Source organism: Boleophthalmus pectinirostris, unplaced genomic scaffold (genome assembly GCF_026225935.1).
Source record: "Boleophthalmus pectinirostris isolate CB_2022bp ecotype Guang Dong unplaced genomic scaffold, ASM2622593v1 HiC_scaffold_13, whole genome shotgun sequence".
NCBI lineage: Eukaryota > Metazoa > Chordata > Actinopteri > Gobiiformes > Gobiidae > Boleophthalmus > Boleophthalmus pectinirostris.
Window position 1 is genome coordinate 14304458 of NW_026571036.1, and position 25686 is coordinate 14330143.

At 39.3% G+C, this 25686-nt stretch overlaps 1 protein-coding gene across 3 annotated transcripts in view; it reads left to right on the forward strand.

Moving 5' to 3' along the window:
• Positions 1-25686, forward strand: part of epha7 (eph receptor A7) — a 182483-nt gene that overhangs the window by 148862 nt on the left and 7935 nt on the right. For 2 of the 3 annotated variants that reach the window (XM_020939270.2, XM_055149207.1), the window contains 7 exons: positions 773-881; positions 2826-2881; positions 9587-9712; positions 10102-10287; positions 12626-12687; positions 14586-14795; positions 16618-16767. In XM_020939270.2, coding sequence (XP_020794929.2) covers positions 773-881; positions 2826-2881; positions 9587-9712; positions 10102-10287; positions 12626-12687; positions 14586-14795; positions 16618-16767 — 899 coding nt within the window. Of the gene's footprint in view, positions 1-772; positions 882-2825; positions 2882-9586; positions 9713-10101; positions 10288-12625; positions 12688-14585; positions 14796-16551; positions 16768-25686 lie in introns of all 3 variants that reach the window. The other variant, XM_055149206.1, reaches the window with a different exon arrangement.

Sequence of the window (25686 nt, forward strand, 5' to 3'; positions counted from 1 at the left end):
GATGTCACAATATCCAAATCTCACCGTACGATATTTATTGTGATATTTTGTGGAGGCTAACAAAACTGTAAATATGCTACTTTTTCCTCTTAAAATGCCTTGACAAGATTTAATTCAAAGAACTAAGACTTAAAAGTGCTTAGAACTGTTATTTCTTCTTGTAGTCTACACTGAAATGGAGCAAAGGATCATGGTCTATGTAGTTCCCTATATCTTTTTTTAGCTATTGCTGCACCATAACTCTTAATTTAAGCAAAGATACTTGTAATTCGATATATTGTGATGGACTTTGACGATACGATGTCACGATATTTTGGCTATTGTTACATCCCTATTCGGCATGAATACCTGTAAGTAACAAAGCAAAGAGACTGGTGTTATATAAGGCATAATTATATAAATGTACAGGTAAAAATAAAATATAGCAATATAGTGATAAAATGTATTTATTCATGCATTTACTCCATACACAGTAGTGGTAAGATATATTGTTGTAGTCACAGATGCCCTGGGGTAAACTGCTGTCAATCTGCTTTTTTGACCCCTCTGACCATCATCATTCACTCACACCTCACATTCACACTGGTCATGGTGAGTGAGGTGTCTTCCCTAAGGGTAATGACAAAACTTGGTCCGAGCAGGAATCAATCCACTTTTTGTTTCTCTTTTGAAGTAGTAGTTTATGTGTGTCACCTCATTCAAACACGCCTACAGTCTGTTGTGAAGTCCATGTTGCTGTGTACTGACCGCTCTGTGCTGTGTGTGTCCTCAGCCACCGTGGTGTCCAGCGAGCAGAACCCGGTGATCATCATCGCCGTGGTGGCCGTGGCGGGGACCATCATCCTGGTCTTCATGGTGTTTGGCTTCATCATCGGGAGAAGGTACGCTCTCGCCGGCCCCATAGACTCTCCGCTCCTGTGAGTCTGCGCTTCAGATTTCAGCACATTTCTGTCACTGGACCGTGCACTCCAACGCACCATCGTCTGTCTGTGCTCGTGCCGACGTCATCGTGTCACCCCATCCATCCAAACACACGTGAAATCATGACCCGAGTTCCTCTCTGTAACGTGATTGTGTTGTCTTCATGTTTATCACAGAAGCCACTGTCTCTGTCACATCACATCTGAACTCATCTTTTTGTGCGGACTGGGCCATGTGTGTCTGAATACTAATTCTGAGTAGCCGTATTCCCGTACAGTTACTTTTTTATTTGGTAGTATTACTTTTCTAAAATCGAAGGAATACACCGCTGCACTTGATCACACAATTTTGGATTTAAACTTCACATAACTAGTGATAAAAATATGATAAGAGCTGTTTTTTTTTTTCTAATTAGTAATAGGAAATCCATAATAAGCAGTGAACATGAAGCCGTTTTTATTTGTATTTTGCATTTTTACATAATTCAAATGCAACTCCATGTGAAAGTATTCGGTAGTATTCATAATACAGTACCCTGATTGCTTTACATAATACATTTTATTGCAGGTATTACAATTATTATGAAAGGTGTCTCAAGGCTTACAGTGTATCATTCACTGAGTCGATCTTTTATTTATTTTTCCAAGAAGCTAATACGCTTTAAAGAAACTAACAACCCAATAGAACGTAATTGTCGTCAATAAAATAAAATGCTTACTTAAACTTAAACATATAATGGAAATATTTATAGGACTTTGTTTCACTTTCAGATCATTATTTGTAAATTATATGCTTAGCTGACTGGGCTGTAAACACTATTAGAAAATCTACTAGTATTATAATGTTATTCACTGTTTACTAATTACTGCTTTATTCTGGAGTTATTCAGTTAAAGCAAAGTGGCTTAGTGACAGTGCTGATCATTAACTAAGACAATACAAATATAACACAGTTTCAAGTTCACTCAATCTTCTTACAAATCTCAAACTAATTCAACACTTTACGCCTTGATCAAAGATTTCAAAAAGTGTTAGAATTAGAAACTGGTCCCATCAACCTGCCAATTGGAGAACTAAATCTAAACTAATCTAACTAAAGAATAATGGAAAAAAATATATACAAAATTCCAAACCAGTTTAGTCTGGAATAGGGATGCACTGATCCAGCTTTTTCAGTTCCGATACCGATTTCAATACTACAGCTTTAAATATCCGCCACTACCCAATATTAACCAATACCTGAGACTAAAAATAACATTTATTTCCTTTAAAGAACAAAAAAACTGCCTCAAATTTAATATTTAGCTGTTATTTATCCCTAAAGTAATGACAGAACATTGTATAAACAAAAGTTCAAACATTATGAGACTTTCAGGGCCAACTATGACTACAACTATAAAAAGTCTTATTACAACCAACCAAGATATTGGCTGAATCGATATCTGCAATCTGATATCCGATATATCTAGCATTTATTTCAGTATCAGCATCAATATCCTACACCAGCATCGGATCAGTACATCCCTAGTCGCTGTTCCACGTGGACTGTTTTAGAGGTTAGGGCGCAGAGTCGTCCTTGTTCGGGTTTTGCGAGGGATCAGCGAGACCAGTTGAAATCCATGTCAGCGAATGCGTGTCCATCATCTGGGGATTACCCAAGATTCCATGTAATAACCCCCACACCCCCACACACCCCCTCAACCAGCTCCGGACAACTTCCACCACATTAAATCTCACTATGGCTGCCCCCCGCATGACCTCTTTGATATGCAGACGTGTACTTGTACTCGCAGGCGGATGAGCGGGTGTATGTATTTGTCATGTGCACATTTGACTGGCATTGCAAGTGTGTTTTGGGGACTTGATCCGGTGAGCTGATGGTTGCGTGTGACTCTTTCTGTGCAGACACTGTGGATACAGTAAAGCCGACCAGGAGGGGGACGAAGAGCTCTACTTCCAGTGTAAGTCTCGTTGGGGTCCGTGGGCTCATTCAGATTCTAAAACATGATGTACAAATGATAACAATGTACGTAATATGTGTGTACACTGGGAATGACATAAGAAGACAAAGGAGAAATTCAGTTTGGCGATTGGGCAAAAGTTTATTTGGTTGAATACGTTTTGCAGCTCGTCCAAGCAGCTTCTTCAGTTCTGGTCAGAATACTGGTGGACACTGCCTTATATCTGCCTGCAGGGAGGAGCTAAATAATGCAGATATAAGGAAGTAAACACCAGCATTCTGACCAGAACTGAAGAAGCAGCTTGGATGAGCTGTGAAACGTCTAAATAAACTTTTGTCCAGTCAACAAATTGAACTCCTCCTTTGCCATGGATTCTACCTGGACAACTGAGGGATTTTTCACATATGAAGACATAAACATGTATATTTTTGTATGAATCTTGAGCGATTATGATACTGTGGGGAAAAAGTTTCTAAATGCCCTTATTCAAAAGACAAAAATTACAATATTACATTAGACTACAAATTATTTAAAAATAACTTAACTTCAGCATTAATTCAGAAAGCTGTTCAGCAAGAAAAGAAGTCTAAGAGGTATGAGATTCAAACTAGTTAAATTAAATTTTCATTTCAATAGGACACTTAGATCTTCATAACGTCTGTAATAATAACATCATTTAAAAATGATTATGCATTATGAACTTGAATAATTTAACTCCCCTTCTGGGGCTAAAACATAACTACAATCTTTCCACCACTACTATCTTTGATTTGCCTGGAATATTCCACAGTATGGCATTTTAAGGGCCTGTATGTATCTTTTAATGTTGTTAAGTCATCAAAAACATACCCAGAGTTGTGTTTTGTTAAAGTCGCACATGTTTGAGTAAACCTTTATTAAGTTGTCTACATCTCCAAAGCTCAAAACGCACAGTTCCACCTTGTGATGTCATAAAGTGGCAGTTTTAAAGTTAACAGCTCCTTTTAACTTTTGTTCAGTAGAGATTGACAGTTCCAGGGCTGAAATCATCCAAATGATTCTAGTTTAAAAACACAGTGGAAAGCTTCCTGTATCACCACATCACATTATTATTTTTAATTATTTTTATTTTATATTATTAATTACGCAGGGTTTGTCTGTTAAACATGTGTGAATGAAACAAAACATGACTCCAGGTATGTTTGTGATGAGAAAACAACATTATGACAGGTTAGAAAATAGCGTCCTTTTCATTTATTATTAAGTGGTTGCTAGAGGAAAACCTGAAAAACATGTAGATATATACATTTATTGCCATAATGTTTACAGGAGACAAGCAGGTAGCAGGCCCCCAATTAATAAAGTTACCTCGTGCATCTTTAACTCTTGTATGTATGAGGTGAAGTTCTACTGAAATATCGTCAACATCATTATAACTACAAATAGAACAGGATGTCTAAACTCTAAAGTCACTTGTGATTGGCTGCAGCGTCTCAAATGAAGAAATCACACGAGCACAAACGCAGGTCTGTGACAGCTGTCTGAAACTCACCTGCCTCGACCTGAAAGGAGCAGATCCTCGTCTCAAAAATGCACAGGGTTCGACATTTACACAGCGGTTCGGTTTGTGGAGAGGTGCCTAATGATGCCCCCGGAGACCCAGGCACCTCTCGCTTTTAGCCCATAGACGGGTTGCCTCCAGCGCTGCAGGCTATCCGCTAAATCCTCCGTGCGCACAGGTCACAGGTGGAGCGGGTACGGAGCTAAGTGACTGACAAACCAGAGAATATAAACATGCTAATAAGACGCAATGTGATACCAATATGTGTTACGTAATAGAGATGAGACCAGATGTAAACAAAACACGCGATTGGGGAGAGAAAGATTAGATTTTCTGACATAAAAATAAACAGCGGTGTAAGATAATGAAGTACAAAAGTAAAAGTACAATTCTTAAGTACAAATTATTAGGATTAAAGTATTTTACAGTGGATACTTTTTACTTTTACTTCATTACATTTGAGAGCAAGTATCTGTACTTTCTACTCCACTACATTTTAAAGCTGGACTGAAAAGTAAAATGTACTTTTGTTTACAGTTTGAGACCTGCTGAAGTGGCTGAGACTTAAAAAAAAAAAAAAATAAATAAAAATTAGCACATTTAAGTTGAGTTCCTGTTCCAACTTTGAGCAAAGCAAATACATGAAAGCACAAAAATAATGCAGTTTTTGTGTTTTTGTGTATTTGGTTTGCTCAAAGTACAGAACGGAATACAAAAAATTCTTTCTCAAAATCACTACATTTCATCTTTTAATTGTAATTTAAATCTCTGCAAAATACTTATACTATACTATTTTCTCTTTATGTTCATTCTTAAACAGGTACTTTTAATAATTTTACTTAGATTTTTTCATGTGATACTTTTAATTTACTAACGTTTTGCCCTTTTATCTGTACTTTTACTTAAGTAACAAAATTGAGTACTTCATCCACCACTGAAAATAAACATAAAAACAAATTGTCAGTTTATTTTATATCATAGTTGCCGTTTTAGCACCGTCTAGATGTACCTCGTAAGCACACCATTAAAGAAGAAAAATTCCCCAAGATAATTTTCTACTTGTATGCTAAAATCTCGCTGCAATTTATTGTTCGTCTAATTTCAGGATTGCAACAATAAAATACAAGGACAGCCGTAGAATACCAATGATAGAAACAGAAATATTAAGATCCAAGTCGGCAAATTGGCATAATAAAAATTCAAAATAAAGACAGAAGACAATGCAGTCACTCAACAGGTGCTTTGAATGGTTGTGTTAGTGTTTGCGCCCTCTGCTGGTAACAATGAGAAGTGACAAAACTGGAGCTGGTCATTTTAGCAACTTGCGCCACAATTTAAAGACGCACTGTGTAACTTTCCCGGTTGTGCTCAAGGAGATGTTTGCCTGGAATGGACAAGCAGGTATTGATAGTCCGCTAAGTTACAGGTCAGCTCTGTGTAGTGGCAAGCCCTCTCACAGTTTTACGAGACAATACAAACACATGTGATTTAATAATGCAGTATGGACGTACTTAATGCCATATTGTGGAACCCTGCAGGCAAAGCAAATGCATCTCCTTGGAAACAAGCAGACGACCATTAGAGAAAAGTTGCATAGTGCTCCTTTAATCGCTAAAGTTACCAGAATAAGTTAGAAAAAAAAAAAAAAAGTGTTTTATCCTCAGCTAATGTGAATGAACCAAAAAACTATTCCAGGTATTTTTTTTATTTTTTCTTTAATAAGGAAACAACTTCTACCACAGCAGATAGGACGAATTCACTGAAACCAATTACACAGAGACGAGAAGCAGCTACAAAACACCATATATTCACACAGCTCAATGCATTATGGATAAAAGCATTATTATGTAACTACTCCTTCCAACGCCGTGTACACTGTAACAGAACTTACCTGCGCTAAAAGAAAATACTGGTTCCTCTTTGAATGCTCCCACTGCCATGTTATAATTTCCTCTGTATTCATATTTGCATAGTCATTTTGAGTTCATTTTGCCTGTATTTCCAAAGTGCAGTAAGGGCATTTCTATTACAGATGTGGGTTTGCATAAGATGGAAGATTATATTGTAATATCTCAAACAATGCCATGAGATACAGAGACAGCTGTCCAGTGCCATCTGTGGAGCGATGGACGATCAATCATGTTGTCTAAAGAAAAGTTTTGTATGAAATTATAAATGGTATCCAGTCATTTTCTGATTTGGTCCGAGGCAATGATGCGTTACATGTGAAATTAAGTTGTGAATCTTAGGCTGTATATTTCACATTTCTTGTTCACAACAGTATTTCAGTGTTTCTATATCTGCGTTTGCATCTGTCCTGGTTTGATTCCTGGTTTAGTCCATATAGAGACTTGGTTTGGTCGTGTTTTTGATTTTTTTTTTAAAAAAAAAATCCACTAATAAAAGACCACATTGTAGTATTAAAGCTGTAATTCTCAAATTAATTTCTCTCCAGCGACTAGGTCAGGAATCAGAATACATTAGACTGTTTGCAAAAATCCCTGAAGTGCGAGTTCGGGCACCAGCCAATCAGCGAAGAGCCATACATTCGTGTTGGCAACGATTCCCAAGATCGAGGATTTAAAGCCAGAATAAAGAGAATGTTTGGTGAATCTGATCAAGGGGAAAGACGGTTATTGCCCTTCTTCGTACAGGATTTGGGAAAAGCGTAATATACCAGTTTGCCCCGTTAGCAGCGCATTACATACGTCACGACCAAATAGCAGCGATTGGTTAAACAAAAAAAGTACCCGCCTACTGTCGAGCGAATGAATCCTAACACTGCTAGGTCAGACGGTTTGTACAAAGTGAAACTGGCTGATGAATCAGGTTAGCAGTAAGTAACTTTTCACACCAAATCTTGCATCCTTACTGTGAGTGGGCTTGCATCTCTACAAACCCGAGACTTATTTATTCTGGGGAAGAGCCTCCTCCTGCTAGTTTCTATGGATATGTTTGTCCTTTTGGTAAATGGTCCCATTTTTATATCGCGCTTTTCCACCTTCACGGACCTCGAAGCGCTTTACATCAAGGAACCGCTCGCCAATTCAGTGTACGCAGACAGTGGGGGCGAGATGGATTAAGTGTCTTGTCCAAGGACACAACGATAGCATTCATCTGTAGGAGCTGGAATCACACCGCCAACCTTTGGATCAGTGGACAATTATGAGCCAACTGAGTTACTGTCACACCTTTTAGCTGTAATAATCCACATTATGTCATTAACTTTGTATCATCCAGGTGCCCCCTTCAGAAAGTTGCATACTGTGCTGTAAAATAATCATCACTGGTGGTATTTCATTTAAGCCTTAAACCGAATATTTGAGGAAGTCGAGTCCCAGTATAGCCCTCATTCTGACATGGTCCTAGTGTAAACACAGCCTAATCTGTTAGCACAAACAGCAGTAACGTGGCCTCCCTGTGGTCACCATCCCTCGCTGCGGTGGTCCGGTCCCTTTAAGCCCTTTATGAAGCGTGTGCTCTCATTAAACTTTAACGCTGACAGCTTATATTGTTATCACTGGGCTTTAAAACTCACAGCGCTAGGGCCCCGCGAGTCCTCTGTTCACTTAATCGCACATAACACCGTAAATTGCTGTTAATTCGAGGCTGCGTTCCGAGTGCGGCCCCCTACCCCTGTCCTGGCCCTTGGGTGACCCCGTTTGTTTTGGTTATTTCCCCTTTAATGTCCACCACGTACCTCGTGGATATGCATAAACTGCTATCATTGTTGTTTGAAATTGCAATAGAGTGTTTTCAAAATCCCAGCAGTTTGCCCAAAGCTATTAAAATGAGGCTTTCGAATCATTTCACATTCGCGGACAGAAGGTGATGATGTTTTCACAAGCACACAGAGAACAGGCTAATCGTACATAGATATAATAATTACACATTGTCAACTGCAGGCCAATTATAGATGGGCATGTGGCATACTGGGGTTATAATGTAGTAGGCTATTAGTCCGCCCAGAGCCACACAATCACCTCAATATCCGGCGATAATCTTCAAATAAACATATTCCAACAGAAAAACATTGCAGCAATTTCCAGTTTAACCAGCTAATGTTTGTGCGAAAGGCGAGTTTGAAACAACATTAATATGCATGTAGTTAGTGGAATACTAGTGTGGTTTCTGTGAAGAGCCGGGTTACATGTGCAACATTTTTAGCAGGAAAAAAGTCAATTTTAGAGTGCTTTGAAGAAAAACGTTAATGAATTGATGTGAATTTTAATCAGTGGACATTGAAGCTGCACTTTGTAACTTTTTGACTGAGGGTCGGTCACATTTATGTTACATTTATTCAATTAGAGTTGGTTTTATAGCTCAAAAATATCTAGAAAAACAGGCATACTGACTGTGAGCGGGGTCGCCTCTCCACAGATCTGACCTGTAACTTGATCTGGTTTGGTCTCCATGAAGATAGAAAGTTTTATACCATACTGTGAAACATTCCATACAAAGCAATAACATTTCCATTGAGAAAAGTTACACAATGCACCTTTAAATAATATTGTAAATCTCTAAACGTTTCAAAATTAGCATCATAACATTAGGCTAAATTTGAGCTGACATGAACTACTACTACTACTATGAAACTGGTCAGAAACTGGTTCACATCTACATATTTAAAAATGTTTTATATATTTTATTTTAGGGAGTTGTTATTTTTGGTTGTGAAAATAACTTGTCACTTTGTACTAGCTAAAATAATGACGTTGACTTTTTAGCACTGCCGTTAGCAATGTGGCGCTAACAGAATGATAAATTAGACCTCTATTACAAACAAGCCACATTATTATTCATGTATTTCAGTTTTGTGTTATAAGTGACATTTTGAGGACTTTTTAACATTAAAATTATATAAAATTTTTTTTTAAATTGATAAATGTTATGGCCTAGCTTTTCATACTTGCCCTGAAAAGTGAAGTGGACATTTGTTAGCATACTGGGTTACTTAAAAATGCACGAATAAAAAATAAATTAATTAAATAAATTATGATACAAAAAAAATTCTATTCAAATAATAATTTAATAAGGGAACAACATTTTAATATTTTCAATAGTAAAAATAAATAAATAAATATATAACTAAAAAATAAAAATCACAATATACCCTTGAAACATATCCTTTTTAAATTCTAATCTTTTTTTTTTTTTTTCCACAGTCAAATTCCCTGGCACCAAGACTTACATCGACCCCGAAACCTACGAGGACCCCAACAGAGCCGTCCACCAGTTTGCCAAAGAGCTGGACGCGTCGTGCATTAAAATCGAGCGGGTGATCGGAGCAGGTGAGCCCAACCTATAGCACCCATACATCACGGCGGTACCCATATTTACATCGCAATGACACCCGCATTACACCTTGAGTAGGGACACAGCTCCACGCGGGGGATATTGATAGCGGGATCGCAAAGAATAGAAAAAAAGTTCATTGCAATTAATGTGTGGTCCTGTGGAGGGCTTCGGCGAGTGAAAAATGGCCACCGCATGGGTTTTCCAAAGGCGGTCAATGACAGTATCTATGCATCTCCGCCTTGTCTTATTATAGGTCTTGCTTCTTCTCCCCCGGGGATAACAGGATGTCGCGCTCCAATTTGTATTCCAGCTGCTTTGTCTCTGGGATAAATTTGTCATTGTGAGGAGGCTGATTGTGACGCGGTTCATTCTTCATTCGCAGGGGAGTTCGGGGAGGTGTGCAGCGGGCGACTCAAGCTGCCCGGAAAGAGGGACGTGCCGGTGGCCATTAAGACCCTGAAAGTGGGCTACACCGAGAAGCAGAGGCGGGACTTCCTGTGCGAGGCCAGCATCATGGGGCAGTTCGATCACCCCAATGTGGTGCACCTGGAGGGCGTCGTCACCAGAGGTACGGGAAGTAGACTGTTTTGTTTTCTGATATTTGTAGTATTTGGACGATATACAACCGAAAAACTATATTACGCTGATGTTAACTAAATTTAAGATGGATGGTTCTAGTTCAGTTCTTAGGACTGACCTGAACATCTTTAACAGACATCTGAAACTGTAGCTCAAATCAGGACACATAGGCTACGTTCAGACTGCAGGGCTTAAGACTCAATTCAGATTTTTTTGTGAAATCTGATTTTTTTGCAAGTTCGTTCACATTTCCAATTGAATGCGACTTGTATGTGATCTCCAGTGTGAACTTTAAACGCCCCAAAAGCGTCCTGTATGTACATTAGAGGACACGACGACGTCACTGCTCAGTGTTTAAGGAAGTAGCCTAAACTCTGAGTTTGTCTCCCAAAATAGTCTAGTTCTTCGTAAATGGACAGGCGACAGACGTCCACGGCCGCTACGTTTGTTTGAGTCTTTAACCTCCTTGTATTTGGTTCACAAGGTCTTTATTTTCCATTGACATTGGAGCCAGGACTGCCTGTAGCCGCGCTCGGCCATTTCTTTGGGAATCATTTCAAGAACCGCCACTTTCGTCACTTTACCTCCATTGACTAGACTCCAAGCCAGACATGTAGGTGGGCTGAATGTGACCTGGCCATTCAGACTGAAGTCACATGTCAAAAGATCGGATATGTATCGGTTTTAGGAGCAGAAATCCAAGTGACCTGGGTCACATTTGAAAAAATCAGATCTGTGTCATTAAAAGATCAGATAGAGGTTGCATAGGGGCAAAAAAATTTGATTTGGGTCTCTTCAGGTTGCAGTCTGAATGTAGCCATAGAAGTGTTAATGTTATGTTCTTACTTTAATTCATTCTAAATTCTCTTAAAGCCTCCTATGTTGAAAATGTGTAGTTTTTGTATGTGGTTCATCAAATTACATTGTTATGTCAACATAGTATGTATCGGGCCGAATTTTTCTGTCCGAGCGCGGCCCGTGTCGGACAGAGCAGTGATTGAATCCAACCCAAGCCCGATAGGTATAACGATATTTGTGTTCAAACCTGACCAAACCAATTGAAATCAGACTATTTTAGGTTTACTCATGACACACATAGGATATTGTTTGTGTGGCCTCTAACGGACACAGAGATGCAAAATACAAACTCGGGATATTGCGATAATTATGAGAAAACTTTTTTACTCACCTCTAGTAAAGTGATAAATTTAAAGTGCAGCATCACATCCATATTATCCATAGAAATTGTCCTCTGCAAATAATGACGTCCAGTCCACAAAACAGCACCGTGTATCCACTTTGAGGAGTTCTTTAAAAGTAAAAAAGCAAAAGTAGTTCACGTGTGTCTGTTTACATCCACATATCAAGGATCGAGGTGAAGCTGCAGATTAGCAACGGGTTCCAACGGGTGCCATCGGACTTCGGTCGAGTTTCCATGCTCTAGTCCATATTAATTAAATAAATAAAATAGATGAGACAAAATTTCATACCAAAAGATCTCACAAGATAACATCGACTTGTGTAGAATCTTGTGAATTTTTTTTTTCCATGTTTTGACTTGGAGAAAATAAGGGGTTTCATGCTGGTGAGTTACATCTCTTGAGAAGCTGTTGTTCCAAAAAAGTGCTTCAGTGACAGCATGAAATCAGTAAAAACTAAGGCCAAAATTATGAACTGAATCGTATCATTTCTGTATTATAAATTATGTCAAAATCCAATCTTGTCTTGTTCTCTTGGTCAATCTTGTGTCAATTTTGTGGGAATTGTGTCTTCGCCCATAACCACAAGTCAATTCAAAAGTTTTTTAGAAAGTCTGCCAAACATACTTTAATATTATAAAAGCAAGAGTTCAGTGGAATTTTTAACAATCAGTGCAGTTTTGGACAGAGTTAGGCTCCTGAACAAATTTGGAGAATAAGAAAGTCAGTGTATGGATAACTATTTGGATAAAAATCATCCATTTAATCACGTTTTAAAGGTAGATTACACCAACTAATATTCAGTGCAGTTGTTTCTGGAACTTATTTTCTCAACAAATGCTACCGCAGAAAAAAGTCATCTAAATATTTCTAACTTCCAAGAAAACAAAACAAAAAAAAACCTCTTGTGTGTAAATGGACTGTCATTAGCACTTATTAGATTAGCCACAGTGCCTGGTTCACTCCGTCTCATTTCGACAGTGTAATAAAAGAGCAGATGGTACATTTTAATTAAAAGCCAATGAAACAGCAGCTAAAAATACCTGTAAAGCATCATCAGCGTTATGGAGGAGCGATGTAAGCACACGGCGTTTAGGAATCAATTAATCACACAGTGTCTTGTCTCAGGTAAACCAGTGATGATCGTCATAGAGTACATGGAGAACGGATCATTAGACGCCTTCCTCAGGGTGAGTGAAACTTCTACATCTACACACAAACTTTAGATCTATCTCCCATTCTGATTCATGAACTTCAGAGCATGTTCTGTCTGAGGTTTTGTTAGACTTTTATGGAATCAATTTTGAGTCGTATAGTTTAAAGAACGCTTTTAAAACGTCAAGCAAAAAATTAGATTGCAGTCATATTATTTCTGTAATTGTGTAGAATATCTGTCTTTGCCTCGTTTATTTTTGTTCCGCGTCTTTCTCAGTTTTGTTTGATGCCTTTTTTGTTTTCTTTTTGGTTACGATTCTCTCTATCAAACATAAATTAGCCGTGGAAATCCCATCCACATTTGTGCCAAAGCTGCAAGCAAAAAGTCAGGCTGCACAAACGAAAAGGCTGGAATCGTAAGCAAAGAAAATGGCAAAGAAAAGACGCAGAACAAAAGCAAAATGTTTCCAAAGAGGCAAAGACAGACATTTTGCACGATTACCCAGTTAGTTTGATTGCAGATTTATTTGTTTGTATTTTATTTTACTTCTTCTTTTTTTTTATTTGGTATTTTGCGTTATACTTTGAACAATTTGACTCAAAACTGATTCCATAGACTTTAATCTGAACTTTTTTTAAACACATTCTGACCAGAAAGAACTGACTACAACAGGTGATCTGATTTGTGCTCTTAAGCAAGTCTCTCACATAAAATTACAGTCACACGCCAACCATTTTTTCAGTTTGTCTCTCTCACCTTTTTTGTTGAAAATCAAGACTCCTAAACCGGACCATGAAAGCTTGTATTGATCACAGGCTCTTGAAAATATGTTTAAATCAAATCAAATTTTCAGGCTACTACTATCACTGCAAAGTATCAGTTATCAGATCTGATTTTGGTGTTTGTTTACATGCTCAAAAGAAATCTGATCTTTATTTATTATTATTTCATCATTTTATCAATGGATGGTACAGTTGAATTTGAAAAACAATTCGTTTTTTGTCACATCAGTTGTCCTTTTCATAACCTCCTCAAACACGAACAATCAGAAAGAAATCAGATAACTCACATCAAATATAACCGTTCACATGACATTTCAATAATCTGATAACTCCAGAAATCAGATAAGCCAGTGTATATCTGTATAAACATGTGTCTAAACTGGCAGTGTAGTAATTATCCATAAACTGTTTAAAGAAGTGGACTAAGTGAGTGTGTTATCACCCATAGTGTTTGGCTCCAGTCAAATGAAGCTCACCAAGGCTAGCGGTTATAGAAGCGAATTTGGAGCCAGCCATTTTAGGAATAGGAGTTTATTTACGGAGAAAATAGCGAAATAAACACACCAGGATCATGTAGAGTGGGTTAAATGTGCACTGTCACTTTTTGGTTGGAGGTCCGTCATCTGCTTCCCTTGAATGTTCCACAGCTTTACCTTACGTTTATTCAGTTACAGGTGGGTTTACTGCTCAAAAATATCTAGAAAAACTTTGACTTTGAGAGAGGTTGCCTTTCCACAGATCTGACCTGTAACTTGGTCTGGTTTGGAAGATGAAGATAGAAAGAAAGAGAAAGCAATAACATCTGCGTGGAGAAAGCATTTGACACACACTCCACCACAAAAGTTACAAAATGCACCTTTAATACGAGCATTTTAAGATCAAAATGACGAGGCTCACAGCTGCATTTACAGAGAGAGGAGACAATTTTTCAACGTAAAGCCAATTGGAGCCAGAGTCGAAGGAGCCGGAAGCGCAACCATGCTCACTTTCTATCTGGAACGCAACAGCTGATCTAAACTGGTCGTCTAGTGATTATCATGAGAGACCTTTAACTAAAACGTTGTACTAAGGCCATAGCAGTTTGTGGCACCTCCCTCTGCATTTGCCCCCACTGGTCGGTGAAATCCCCGTTTTTCTCTCTTCTCCACAGAAACACGACGGCCAGTTCACAGTCATCCAGCTGGTGGGCATGCTCCGGGGCATAGCGGCCGGGATGAGGTACCTCTCCGAAATGGGCTACGTGCACCGAGACCTGGCCGCTCGCAACATCCTGGTCAACAGCAACCTCGTGTGCAAAGTGTCCGACTTTGGACTGTCGCGAGTGATGGACGATGACCCCGAGGCTGTCTACACAACCACCGTGAGTCAATTAAAGCGCGCTGTCAGGAACGGCGTCTGCGTTCTGTCTCCAATTAGATCTGCTATGTCTGAGTACTTTAATATGAGGGAGCCATCCATCACATTCTGTTTACAGCCAGTCTCTGGAAACTGGATACAGTGAGAGGACTGGTATCCACACGCGTGATATGGAGCAGGACGAGTGGACGTGTGGGCCTGGGTTGCTAATATGTGTTACGTAGAGTGCGGAAAATGCACGGCCTCAGATAGCAGTGTTGATATAAGGAATTTGCCGGATTGGGTATCGGTTTCAGGATATCGGTTCAATTGATATGGTCTTAGGTCTTAATTTGGATGTTGTGAGACTATTTACTGACTGAAACAGGCCCAACAAGTCTCATAATGTTTGAACTTTAATTCATATAAAGCTGTTTAGTTATTACTTGCAGGATAAAAATAAGTTAACAGTGGCCATTTCTAATCTGTTGATTCATTTTTCAATATAAAACCAAAAATAAGAAAATGAAAAAACAACTATTTTCTTCATTATTAGTCTCGAAAACCAAAATGAAAAAACGGATAACAGCCATTTCCAGTTTACGTGACTTAAACTGCGATGCTGGACTTTTGCACTGCAAAACTGACTGAACTAGGACTGAACCAGGACTGAAACAGGACTAAACCGGTTTCAGTCCTGGTCTCAGTCCCAGTTTGGTTCCGGTCTCGTCCCAGACTTGGTTTAGTCCTGGTTCAGTCCGTGTGCAGCACAAAAGTCCAGCATCCCAGTTTAAGTCACAGAAACCGGAAACGGTCTTTGTTTTTTTCCATTATTCATGTAAACACAAAATCGAAAACTGAAAAATCTAATCGTTATCCGTTTTTTCATTTTGGTTTTGGAGACAAATAATGAAAAAAAATTGTTGTTTTTTCATTTTCTTATTTTTGGTTTTATATTGAAAAATGAATGAACGAATGATACACAGATTATTTCCTATCCCTACTCTGGTACCAGCTGATACTTACAGCCAAATATCAATATCGGTTTTGGAGCTGAAACGACTGGACCGGTGCATCCCTAGTCTCAGAAACAAAAACAAAAAACATCACATTTCGAGCCTGTACACCTTTTTGTGATGTTGCTATGCCATGTAACAAAGGTTTGAAAGTAACTCATTACAAACACTTGCTGGTTCTGTAACTGGGTACATTTCTGACATATTTTTTGTACTTTTTAGTAGACTTTTAAACATGTACTTGTAATTGCAATTTGCCACATTTAAAATCATAATAATTGTTGAGGAAAGTACAAGTCCCAACTGTCCCAATTAACAGCTGCCTCCACACTTCCCCGGCTTCGTACTAAACCGACGAAAACATCTTGATTCAGCTGAAAATTGTTTGATTAACAAGTTTTGTATAAAAGACTGATCTAAAACGCTACTAAAATTCCATATAAAGGGATCTAGAGCTCCAAGTAGTATTTTTCCTGCATACATTATACTTTTACTTGAAATTTTAGCAGCAGTACTTGTAATCATGTAACTGCACTGTTACTTGAGTACACTTTCCCAGTATTCTTTTCTATCCAGTAATCGAGAACAATTAAAGGCACTGTGCCAGATTTTTACTGTCTTAAAAACAAATTTTGCTCAAATATATGGGCACTTTAAGCATAGTAGTATATTTTATTTGATTTATTTGATTGTGTACTTATACGACTGTCTATGTATTGTCATTATGTGTGTGTGTCTAAATATCCACTTTCTCTGCTGTTTTAGGGGAAGAAAAAGGATGTGTTTAATTCCCTGTATGCTCCAGCCACTGACCTGCGTTTTGCTGAACAGGGAGGCAAGATCCCAGTGAGATGGACCGCTCCAGAGGCCATCCAGTACAGGAAGTTCACCTCCGCCAGCGACGTGTGGAGCTACGGCATCGTCATGTGGGAGGTCATGTCCTACGGGGAGAGGCCCTACTGGGACATGTCCAACCAGGATGTGAGTCTCATTCTGTCCACTCCTGTAGACGTAGATAGCCTGTTTAGCCAGACTGGTGGTTTATTTATGTACGAGGATAGATGTTTGGTCATAACTCGCTTTGCTGTTTCTCAAATTCAGACAGAGGTAAATGTGTGTCTCTGATTGGTCGAGCTGTCTGTCAATGACACCCGATGGAATTCTGGGAGGGACGACCTAGAATCGTCCTTTTATAGTACAGTTGTCCCTCACTATAACGTGGTTCACCTTTCGCGGCCTCGCTGTTTCGCGGATGTGTGTATGAACGCGCATTATGTTCCTCCCCCTGCGTCCTGATAAACCTTTGTCAGTCAGTCTCCTCCGTGCCATGTCTCCTGTGCAGTACAGAATGCATTCAGCTCACCAAATTTACATAAATGTTCTCTAGCAGTGTGATTCTGAAGTTCTTCATGTTTGCGAGTTTTCTCCCCGACAAAACCCACAATGTCGATGAGACGTTCTGCACCAACAAAGGCTCCAGCGGTCGCAGCCAAAAGATAGAGGAAGATATAACCATCACGCAAAAAGTTGAACTTCTGGACATGCTGAAGGAACCTTGAAGATACGCGGCTGTAGGGCACCATTATGGAATAAATTAATCTTCGTTTGTTACATAAGGAAGAAGGAAAACAACATAAGGACGAAAGGGGTTTTACAGTATAATAACTGTAAATTATAAAGCTGACTACTTTGCAGATTTTGCCTATTGCGGGTCATTTTTAGAACGTAACCCCCGCGATAAAGGAGGGACCACTGTATAACAAAAGCAGGTAGTCAAGGCCATCTCCATACAAACTTAAAACTAAGAAAGGGCTGAGCAAATACCAAAAATTGTTATATCAATACAGACATTAGTCATTGAAAAGTATTCTCATGTAAAAATATCAAAACTTAAATTTATTTTTGTATTAAAGTGTATCTGCGTATATTATTTTTTTTTAGGAAGGGTTCAATTTAGGATGGAGAAAAGATACCAACGTAAAATACTTTATACAAGAGTCATTGGTATCAGTATCGTATCAATATCGTGGTACGTACCATAGTTTCACTTGGTATCAGATCAAAACAAAAATCCCAAGTGTCTGCCCACCACCAGTAAAATAAATGACGCATCACTTTTCCAGTACTGGATATGAAATACGATTCAGGTAGGTCAAAATTCAATAAAGCCTCAGAGTGAACCATTTTTTTAATCAAATGTCCTGAGAAAACTTCGTCTCGTCCCAGAATGAAAAGTGTCACAACCTTGGACATAATGAATTCCACTAAAGCTCCAATAATCAGCAGAGTCTGAAGGGGACCTGGCACAGATGAATAAATCCATATTATTGTTTGAGGCAGAAACATAAATAAGACAAACAGAAAGAATCGTCACGCACAGTCGTCCTTTAAACTTTCTAATGATTTATGGAAATGATTGTATGCTGTGTTCGAGTTCCATTTACAGCAGAGGAATTTTTAGATTTTTGATGCAGAGTTAAGAATATAAACATATACATCTGCTCTTGTAAGGACTGAGTTTAGACGGTTGAAAACACGCCAAAAACAATTAAAATAAACTAGTTACAAACCAGATAAACTTGCACTTTTGCAGTGTCTGAATCTCTGTATTTTTGCGTCATTTTTCCAAAACCACTTTATAAGAACTACACTTTAATTAGCCTCAAAAAGCATAAAAAAAATACTTAATTAAAGCTGCATTGTGTAACTTTTATGCTGGATGGCCCATTTAACGCTTGGAGATGTTATTGCTTTGTCTAGAATGTTTTTTTTTGTTTTTGTTTGTTTTTTTTGATGTATTTTTATTTTTTTTGGATTTATATTTTTATTTTTATCTTTTTTTTATTTATTTAAGACAAAGAATATAACATTAACATTTAACAAAATACAATAATCAACATAAAACCAAAACACAAAAACATGGAGCAACACCCACAACAAATACAAAACAACAAAAATGCCCCCTGACCACTTTTTTTATTTTGATTTGTTGTATTTAATTTATCATCACGAAGACCATCACCAGACCAAGTTACAGGTCAGATCTGTGGAGAGGCGACCCACAACCCAGAATGATTGTTTTTATTCATACTGTGGAACATTCCAGGCAAAGCACTGACATATCCATAGCAACAAACAGGTGACAGACCCCCAACCAAAAAGTTACATAATGCGCCTTTAATAATGAAGAATTGTTTATTAAAAATTATCCATTGATGATTGATTGATGATTATTTAAAAGGTTAGGAGTAACTTTCTGAAATGAAAAGTTAAAACCATACTTCGGAACATTTCTCATTTAGATAAGATGAGTTTTATGCCGTACTGTAAAAGATTATAGTCAGAGGAACAACATTTCCATGGAAACAAGCAGAAGGAAACACGCCTCTGAGCCAAATAAGAGTCAGGTTTGTGGAAATGCAAGCACACTCACGAACTAATCAAAATGACAAAAGATTAAGACAAATATGTTTTTATCTTTCATCTAAAAGTTACATAGTGTGGCTTTAAACTTAGTGTATCATTTAAGTAGTTACTAAGCCTGATTAAGTTAGTAAACTACACACTTTATTAAGGCTATTGCAGTTGTGTAGTTATGAAGTGTTGTTTTCTTATATTTGAATGTATTTGTTTGGAGGATGAGCCTGTTCAGATGTTTCGCCATCTCGTTTTCCAGGGGCTCCTCATAGTTACACCTGCAGAAGACAGATACAGCAGGGCAGACAGTAGGCTACAAAAACTCAAACAGAGATAAAACAAAACAACAAAATCAACACAACCACACACTCACTCACTTACACTCACACTTGACTGTTACACATAATAAATCAAAGTTAAACAAAAACTAAGACAAAGTTCAAATAGAGTCACAAAATACAAATACAAATTCAACAAAATGATCAAAAACAATTACAATTATATCTTTGTTTTTTCATTTGTGTTATATTGAGGTACAGGAGAATCATTATTACATACTTCATAGCTCAAATCCTTGTGCTTTTTCGTTTTAGTGTGAGACTTGGGAAACCATTTTGTGACACTGCCTGCTGAACAAAGCTCTAAAACGACTCAAAAAGTTATAATTTTAGCAAGTTTTTTTTTCTGTCCTGTAAAATGAAACATCAAAATGTGCCTCCTGCCCGTCTTTTCTTCAGTCTAAACTCAAAGAGGCAAACGCCCCCGGCTCAGTGTGGCGCGAGCAGCAAACAATGTCAGAGCATCTCACCACAACGACTCTCAAAGCCTTTTAACAAATGTCATCAGTTTGTGTCTCTCCAACAGTGAAGCCGACTCAGGCCAACTCCTGAGTGGCTCCTGCTGATAGACCCCACTGCGCCAGGGCTCCTCTCTCCTTCTCTCTCCTCTCTTCTCCTACTTTCTCACCTTCTTTCCTTCTCTCTCCTCCTCTCTTTCTCTCATCTTCTCTCACCCTGTCCTCCTTTTTCCTTCTCTCTCGTCCTTTCCGCTCTCTCCTCCTCTCTCTTCTTCCCTCCTCCTGTCATCTCTCTTCTCTTTCCTTCTCTCTCTGCCTCTCTCCTCCCCTCTCCTTGTCTTTATTTCTCCTCCTCCTCGTTCCACTTCCTCCTCTTTTTTTCTTTTCCTCCTCTTTCCCTCTCGTTCCTCTCTCCTCTCTCCTTGTCTCTTTCTCCTCCTCCTCCCTTCTCTCTCCTCCTCTTTCATCCTCTCTCTCTTCCTCTCTCCTTCTGTCTCTTTTCTTCTCCTTCTCCTCTCTCCCTTTCTCCTTCTCTCTCTTTCTCTTCTCCTCTTCTCTCTTCTCCTCTCTCTCCCTCTCTCTTCTTCTCTCCTTCTGTCTCCTCTCTTCTCTTTCCTCCTCTCTCTGCCTTCTCCTTCTCTTTCTCTCTCCTCCCTTTTCCTCTCTCCTTCTTTCATCTTGTCTCTTTCTTCTAATCTTTCCTCTCTCATCCTCTCTGCTCCTCTTGGCTCTCTCCTCCTCTCTTCTCTTTCCTCCTTTTTCCTCCTCCTTCCTCTCTCCTTCCCTCTCCTTGTCTTTCTTTCTCCTCCTTTCTCTTTCCTTCTACTTCTCTCATCTACTGTCTTTCTTTCTCCTTTCTCCTCTTTCCTCTCCCATCCTCTCTGCTCCCCCTTTCTCTCTCCTCCTCTCTCTTCTTCTCTCCTCCTGTCTCCTCTCTTCTCTTTCCTCCTCTCTCTGTCTTTCTCCCTCTCTCCCCTCCTTTTTCCTCTCCTTATTTTCGTTCTCTTTCTTCCTCCTCCTCTTTTCTTTCCTCTCTCCCATGAAGCAAAATTATAAACCACCAACATTTAAAACTAGAAAAAACAAAACTATTTATCAAAATCTCAAATCAGTTTAAATATATACAACAAACTGAGTCGTCTAACCTTTGATTTCCACTTTAAGCTCGCAGACTGGCCCCTGAGCGAAGTCCCCTGCGCCGTCTGAAACACTGAGGGCCCCCGAGTGATGCCGGTGTTTGACAGACTTCAGTGTCAGAAATCTGTGTCAGGGGTAGAGGGAGGGAGACGGGGGAGACGGGGGAGGAGGGGGGGGGGTTGCCGTAGCGATCTCATTTGCATTTCTTCCAGTGTCTGCGAGTGTTTTGACACCTCTCCTCCGTGACTCATGCGGGAGAGGGCCTGACAGCGCAGATGATGAATATGTGCACGAAATACGTCTTATTCTCAGCTGAAAACGCGCTGGGAATGGGGCTGACCTGTGCGCAACCTGCTTCCTCCACGCTTTAATAACTCGCATTTGGGTTCATGGAAAACACATTTTCTTCTGCGGAGAGTTTTGGGAAAATCCAGTATTTTTATTTATTTATTTATTTATTTATTTTGTTCCAGAAAATGCAGAAAATAAGATTCAGTGGCAATTTCAAGTTTTAAAAATGTGCCTATTTAACCTGTTTTCATTAAGTTTTCACAATTGTGGGAGAAAACTAAAATATAATTGCCCAATAACGTCTTCCCACAGAAACGTAAAGGCACATTGTGTAACTTTTATACTTTTCGCCATTTGCTTTGTTTGGAGTGTTTCAGAGTGTGGTATTAAACCTTTTTATCTTCATGGAGGCCAAACTAGACCAAGTTGCAGGTCAGATCTGTGGAAAGGCGACCCCACTCAGTCAGAATTCCTGTTTTTCTACATATTTTTGAGCTATAATACCACTGTAGTTGAATAAATATAAGTAGAGATTAGTGATAGTGAGTTCAACTTCCTGTGTACTTTATTTCCAACTTTCTATGCCTTAATCATGTAACTGAAATATTACCACATTTTACAAATAATAATAACACAGTTTTGACTTGTATCTAAACTAGAAGTGCAGTGCTCGGATCTTTTGAACACTGAAGAGACTCAAAGTGAGACAGGAAACAGCTGACGCATTAACTCTTTCCCCGTTGGACGCCTACTAGGAACACACACACATACATATATTACTAGGGTTACCCATAGAGCACAACTGCATAAAAGAAACTGGACTTCCACATTCATGAACTTTACTGAAACGCAGACATATTTGGTATCTCTGGAAACCTTAGGCTACGTTCAGACTGCAGGGCTTAATGCTCAATTCCGATTTTTTTGTGAAATCCGATGTTTTTGCGAGGTCGTTCACATTTCCAATTAAATGCGACTTGTCTGTGACTCCAGTGTGAACGGTAAACGTACTGGAGGACACGATGACGTCAACCCCATGCGTCAACCGCAGCGAGCGTGCTCTGTGTTTACGGAAGTTGTCCAAACATGGACGCGAGCATTGAGCACCTGGCGATTTTACAGTTCCGGTTTCCGCCTGCTTCAGCGCAGAATAGTGACATTTGTCACTTGTTGATGACGTGTAGGTCGGATGAATGCGCTTTGGCCGTTCACACTGAAGTCGCATGTCAAAAGATCGGATATGTATCGGTTTCAGGAGCACATATCCATTAAAAGATCAGATACAGGTCACATAGAAGCCAAAAAATTGGATTTGGGTCTCTTCAGGCTGCAGTCTGAACGCAGCCTTAGACTCTGAACTCTTCATTCATTTTACAGGTTTATAACAGCTCACTGAAAATGAGAGTTTACCTGGTCAGGTGCAAAATCGAAAACAAAAAAACTACATTCAGCATCTGATATATGCATGTTCTGAGTACTATATTCATAAAAAATAAAAGTAAATATATTTGTCAAAGTATTTAAACAGATTTCATATCACCAGATACAGTATAGCCAAGTGTGCACCTGTTTATACCTGTTGTACACCTATTATTCAACTCATTTAACTTATTCAACTCATTTAACTTATTCAACTCATTTAACTTATTCAACTCATTTAACTTTTTATTCAACTCGTCGTCAAATCACGTCTTTAGTGATATAGTGGAGGTGTCAAAACAAGTGATTAAGGATACAAGGGGGGTCGTCAAATGTCGTCTTCATGGGGGAAAGAGTTAATGCTCAGAACTGTGTAGACTGTGCCAGAGTCCTGCACAGGTCCATTTTTGGAGACCCGCACCCACTTGCACCCACGCAGTACAGCACGGCACCCACCTGTTAACCCATGATTATATCAAAGTTAAACCCTCACCCACCCAGACCCATTACCCCTCAACCCTTGGAGGTAAACGCAACCGTCGCCCAATCACGCTTTGCGGACACCCTGCTCTCTCTCTCAAGTCCAAGATAAGTCCTGGTTTATACCTTGTTTATACCTTGTTTAGTCCTGGTTTATACCTTGTTTAGACCTGGTTTAGTCCTGGTTTAGACCTTGTTTAGACCTGGTTTAGTCCTGGTGTATTCCTGATTTAGTCCTGACCTGCCCGTGTGTAATCACTACCCGCCCGCATACCCACCTGCAAAATTCCAGAACATTAAATCTCGCCCATTTCAGCAACTATCTGCCCGTACCCGTCGACCCAGTGCAGGACTCTGGTCTGTGCTGTGCTCTGCAGCCGTATCCTGCTGCCGTCTTTGCGATCACAGATTTAAATTCTCCTCGTGTTTATGGTGTGTGCTTTTTGTCGCATGTTTAAAAATCATTTAAAACTGAAAAATCCTGTAGTGTGGAGCAGCCTTAAGACATTGGTTTAAACGTTCCAGAAAATGCATCGTTTTAGGCATTTTTGAGCTGCTAACGTCCTAATTATTCACCAAAATTAGTTTATAAGCTCTTTTCACAACACAACTAACAGCAACTAGCATGCTAACACACGCTTTCTGACAATAAAATGCTTTCTAATTAGATGCTTAGATTTATTTTGACCTCGAGAGCTGCTTATATGATATATTTATACTTGGGCAAGTCACATTTTGCTCTGATACATGAAATAAAATCAGGGCCTTTTAAGTAATTAACCTAGATTTCTGTGCATTCAAAACATCGTAGTTGCCAACAGGAGCTCAAGGACCTTTTGAAGTTACAATGGGGAGAGAATCAATTTAATGACACAAATAATTACTAGTTGCGAGCGTCAATGCTGAGTTAAATTTACAAAACAAATCTGTAACCGTGTTGTTGCGGAACCTGCTCGTCTCCGTGGAGATGAAGACACGGCGTCAAGCACAGCAGACACTCCTCCGGCAAAGTTACACAGTGCACCTTTACAGCGCGAGGAGATGGATGACGACTATTTCTTACTAATACTAATTATTCCGATGAAATAACCGCGCCGTCGTCCCGGATGGTTACCTGGCCTCCCCTCCAGAGCCCACAGGAGCAGAGAATGAAGGGAAAGAGAAAAGAGAGGAGAATGAGGTGGAATGGGAGATGTGAGTAGAGTTAAAAGCCTGGCGCAGTGTTAAGCAGCTCTTTATTTGAGTGTCACAAAGGAGGCTTTCATAAACTCCGCAGAATGGAGCTCACACAAAACACTGGCACTGGGCTGACGTTTCAACAGCAGCAAATATACCCAGCCCCGGCAACTTTGCACAGGAAGTCAAAACAATGGATTACACTGTACTGTTTTGGAAATATGCTGGTTACACTTGCCTGAAGTTAAGGTATTAGGGGACAATGAATCACCATCTATTAATGCGCATTTTAAAATCGCAATGTGTAATTTTTCTGGTGGAGGGTTTGTAATCTGGTTGTCGCTATGGGGATGTTTTGCTTTGCCTGGAAGTCTGGAGTCACTGTAATCGCTCATTCGTCTGTCTGAGGTTGAATAGTTTAGGTTTAGGTAGTTATCCAAACTATGAAATCATGCCTTGGCTTGGAATTTTTCACAGTGTGGCATTAAAATCCACGTATCATTCCTTCATTTGTTTTTCAAACTAAAAACAAAAATAAGAAAATGAAAAAGCAACTATTTTCTTCATTGTTTGTCTCCAAAATCAAAATGAAAAAACGGATTATTCTTTTTTTTTTTTTCAGTTTTCGATTTTGTGTTTAAATGAATAATGGAAAAAACAGATAACGGCCGTTTCCCGTTTCCGTGACTTAAACTGTGATGCAGGACTTTTGCGCCGCATATGGACTGAACCAGAACTAAAATAGGACTAAACCAGGACTAAACCGGTCTGGTCCTGATTTGAGTATTGATTTGAGTCCTGGTCTCAGTACCAGTCTCAGTCCTGGTCTGGTCCTGGTTCCGGTCTCAGACCTGGTCTGGTCATAGTCTCGGTCCCGGTCTGGTCCTGGTCTGGTCCTGATCTGGTCCCGGTCTCAGTCCTGATCACCCAAAAGTCTATACGAGCGCACCTTTGGGCCCATCCCAACATTCAGTCCTACTTCAGTCCTGGTTTAGTCCTGGTTAAGTCCTGGTTTAGACCTGGTTTAGTCCTGTTTTTGTCCTATTTTAGTCCTGTTTCAATCCTGGTTCAGTCCTGGTTCAGTCCTGTTTTAGTCGGAATGCTCCGCAAGAGTCTGGTATCGCAGTTTATGTCACAGAAAATCAATTTTTTCCATTATTCATTTAAACACAAAACTGAAAAAA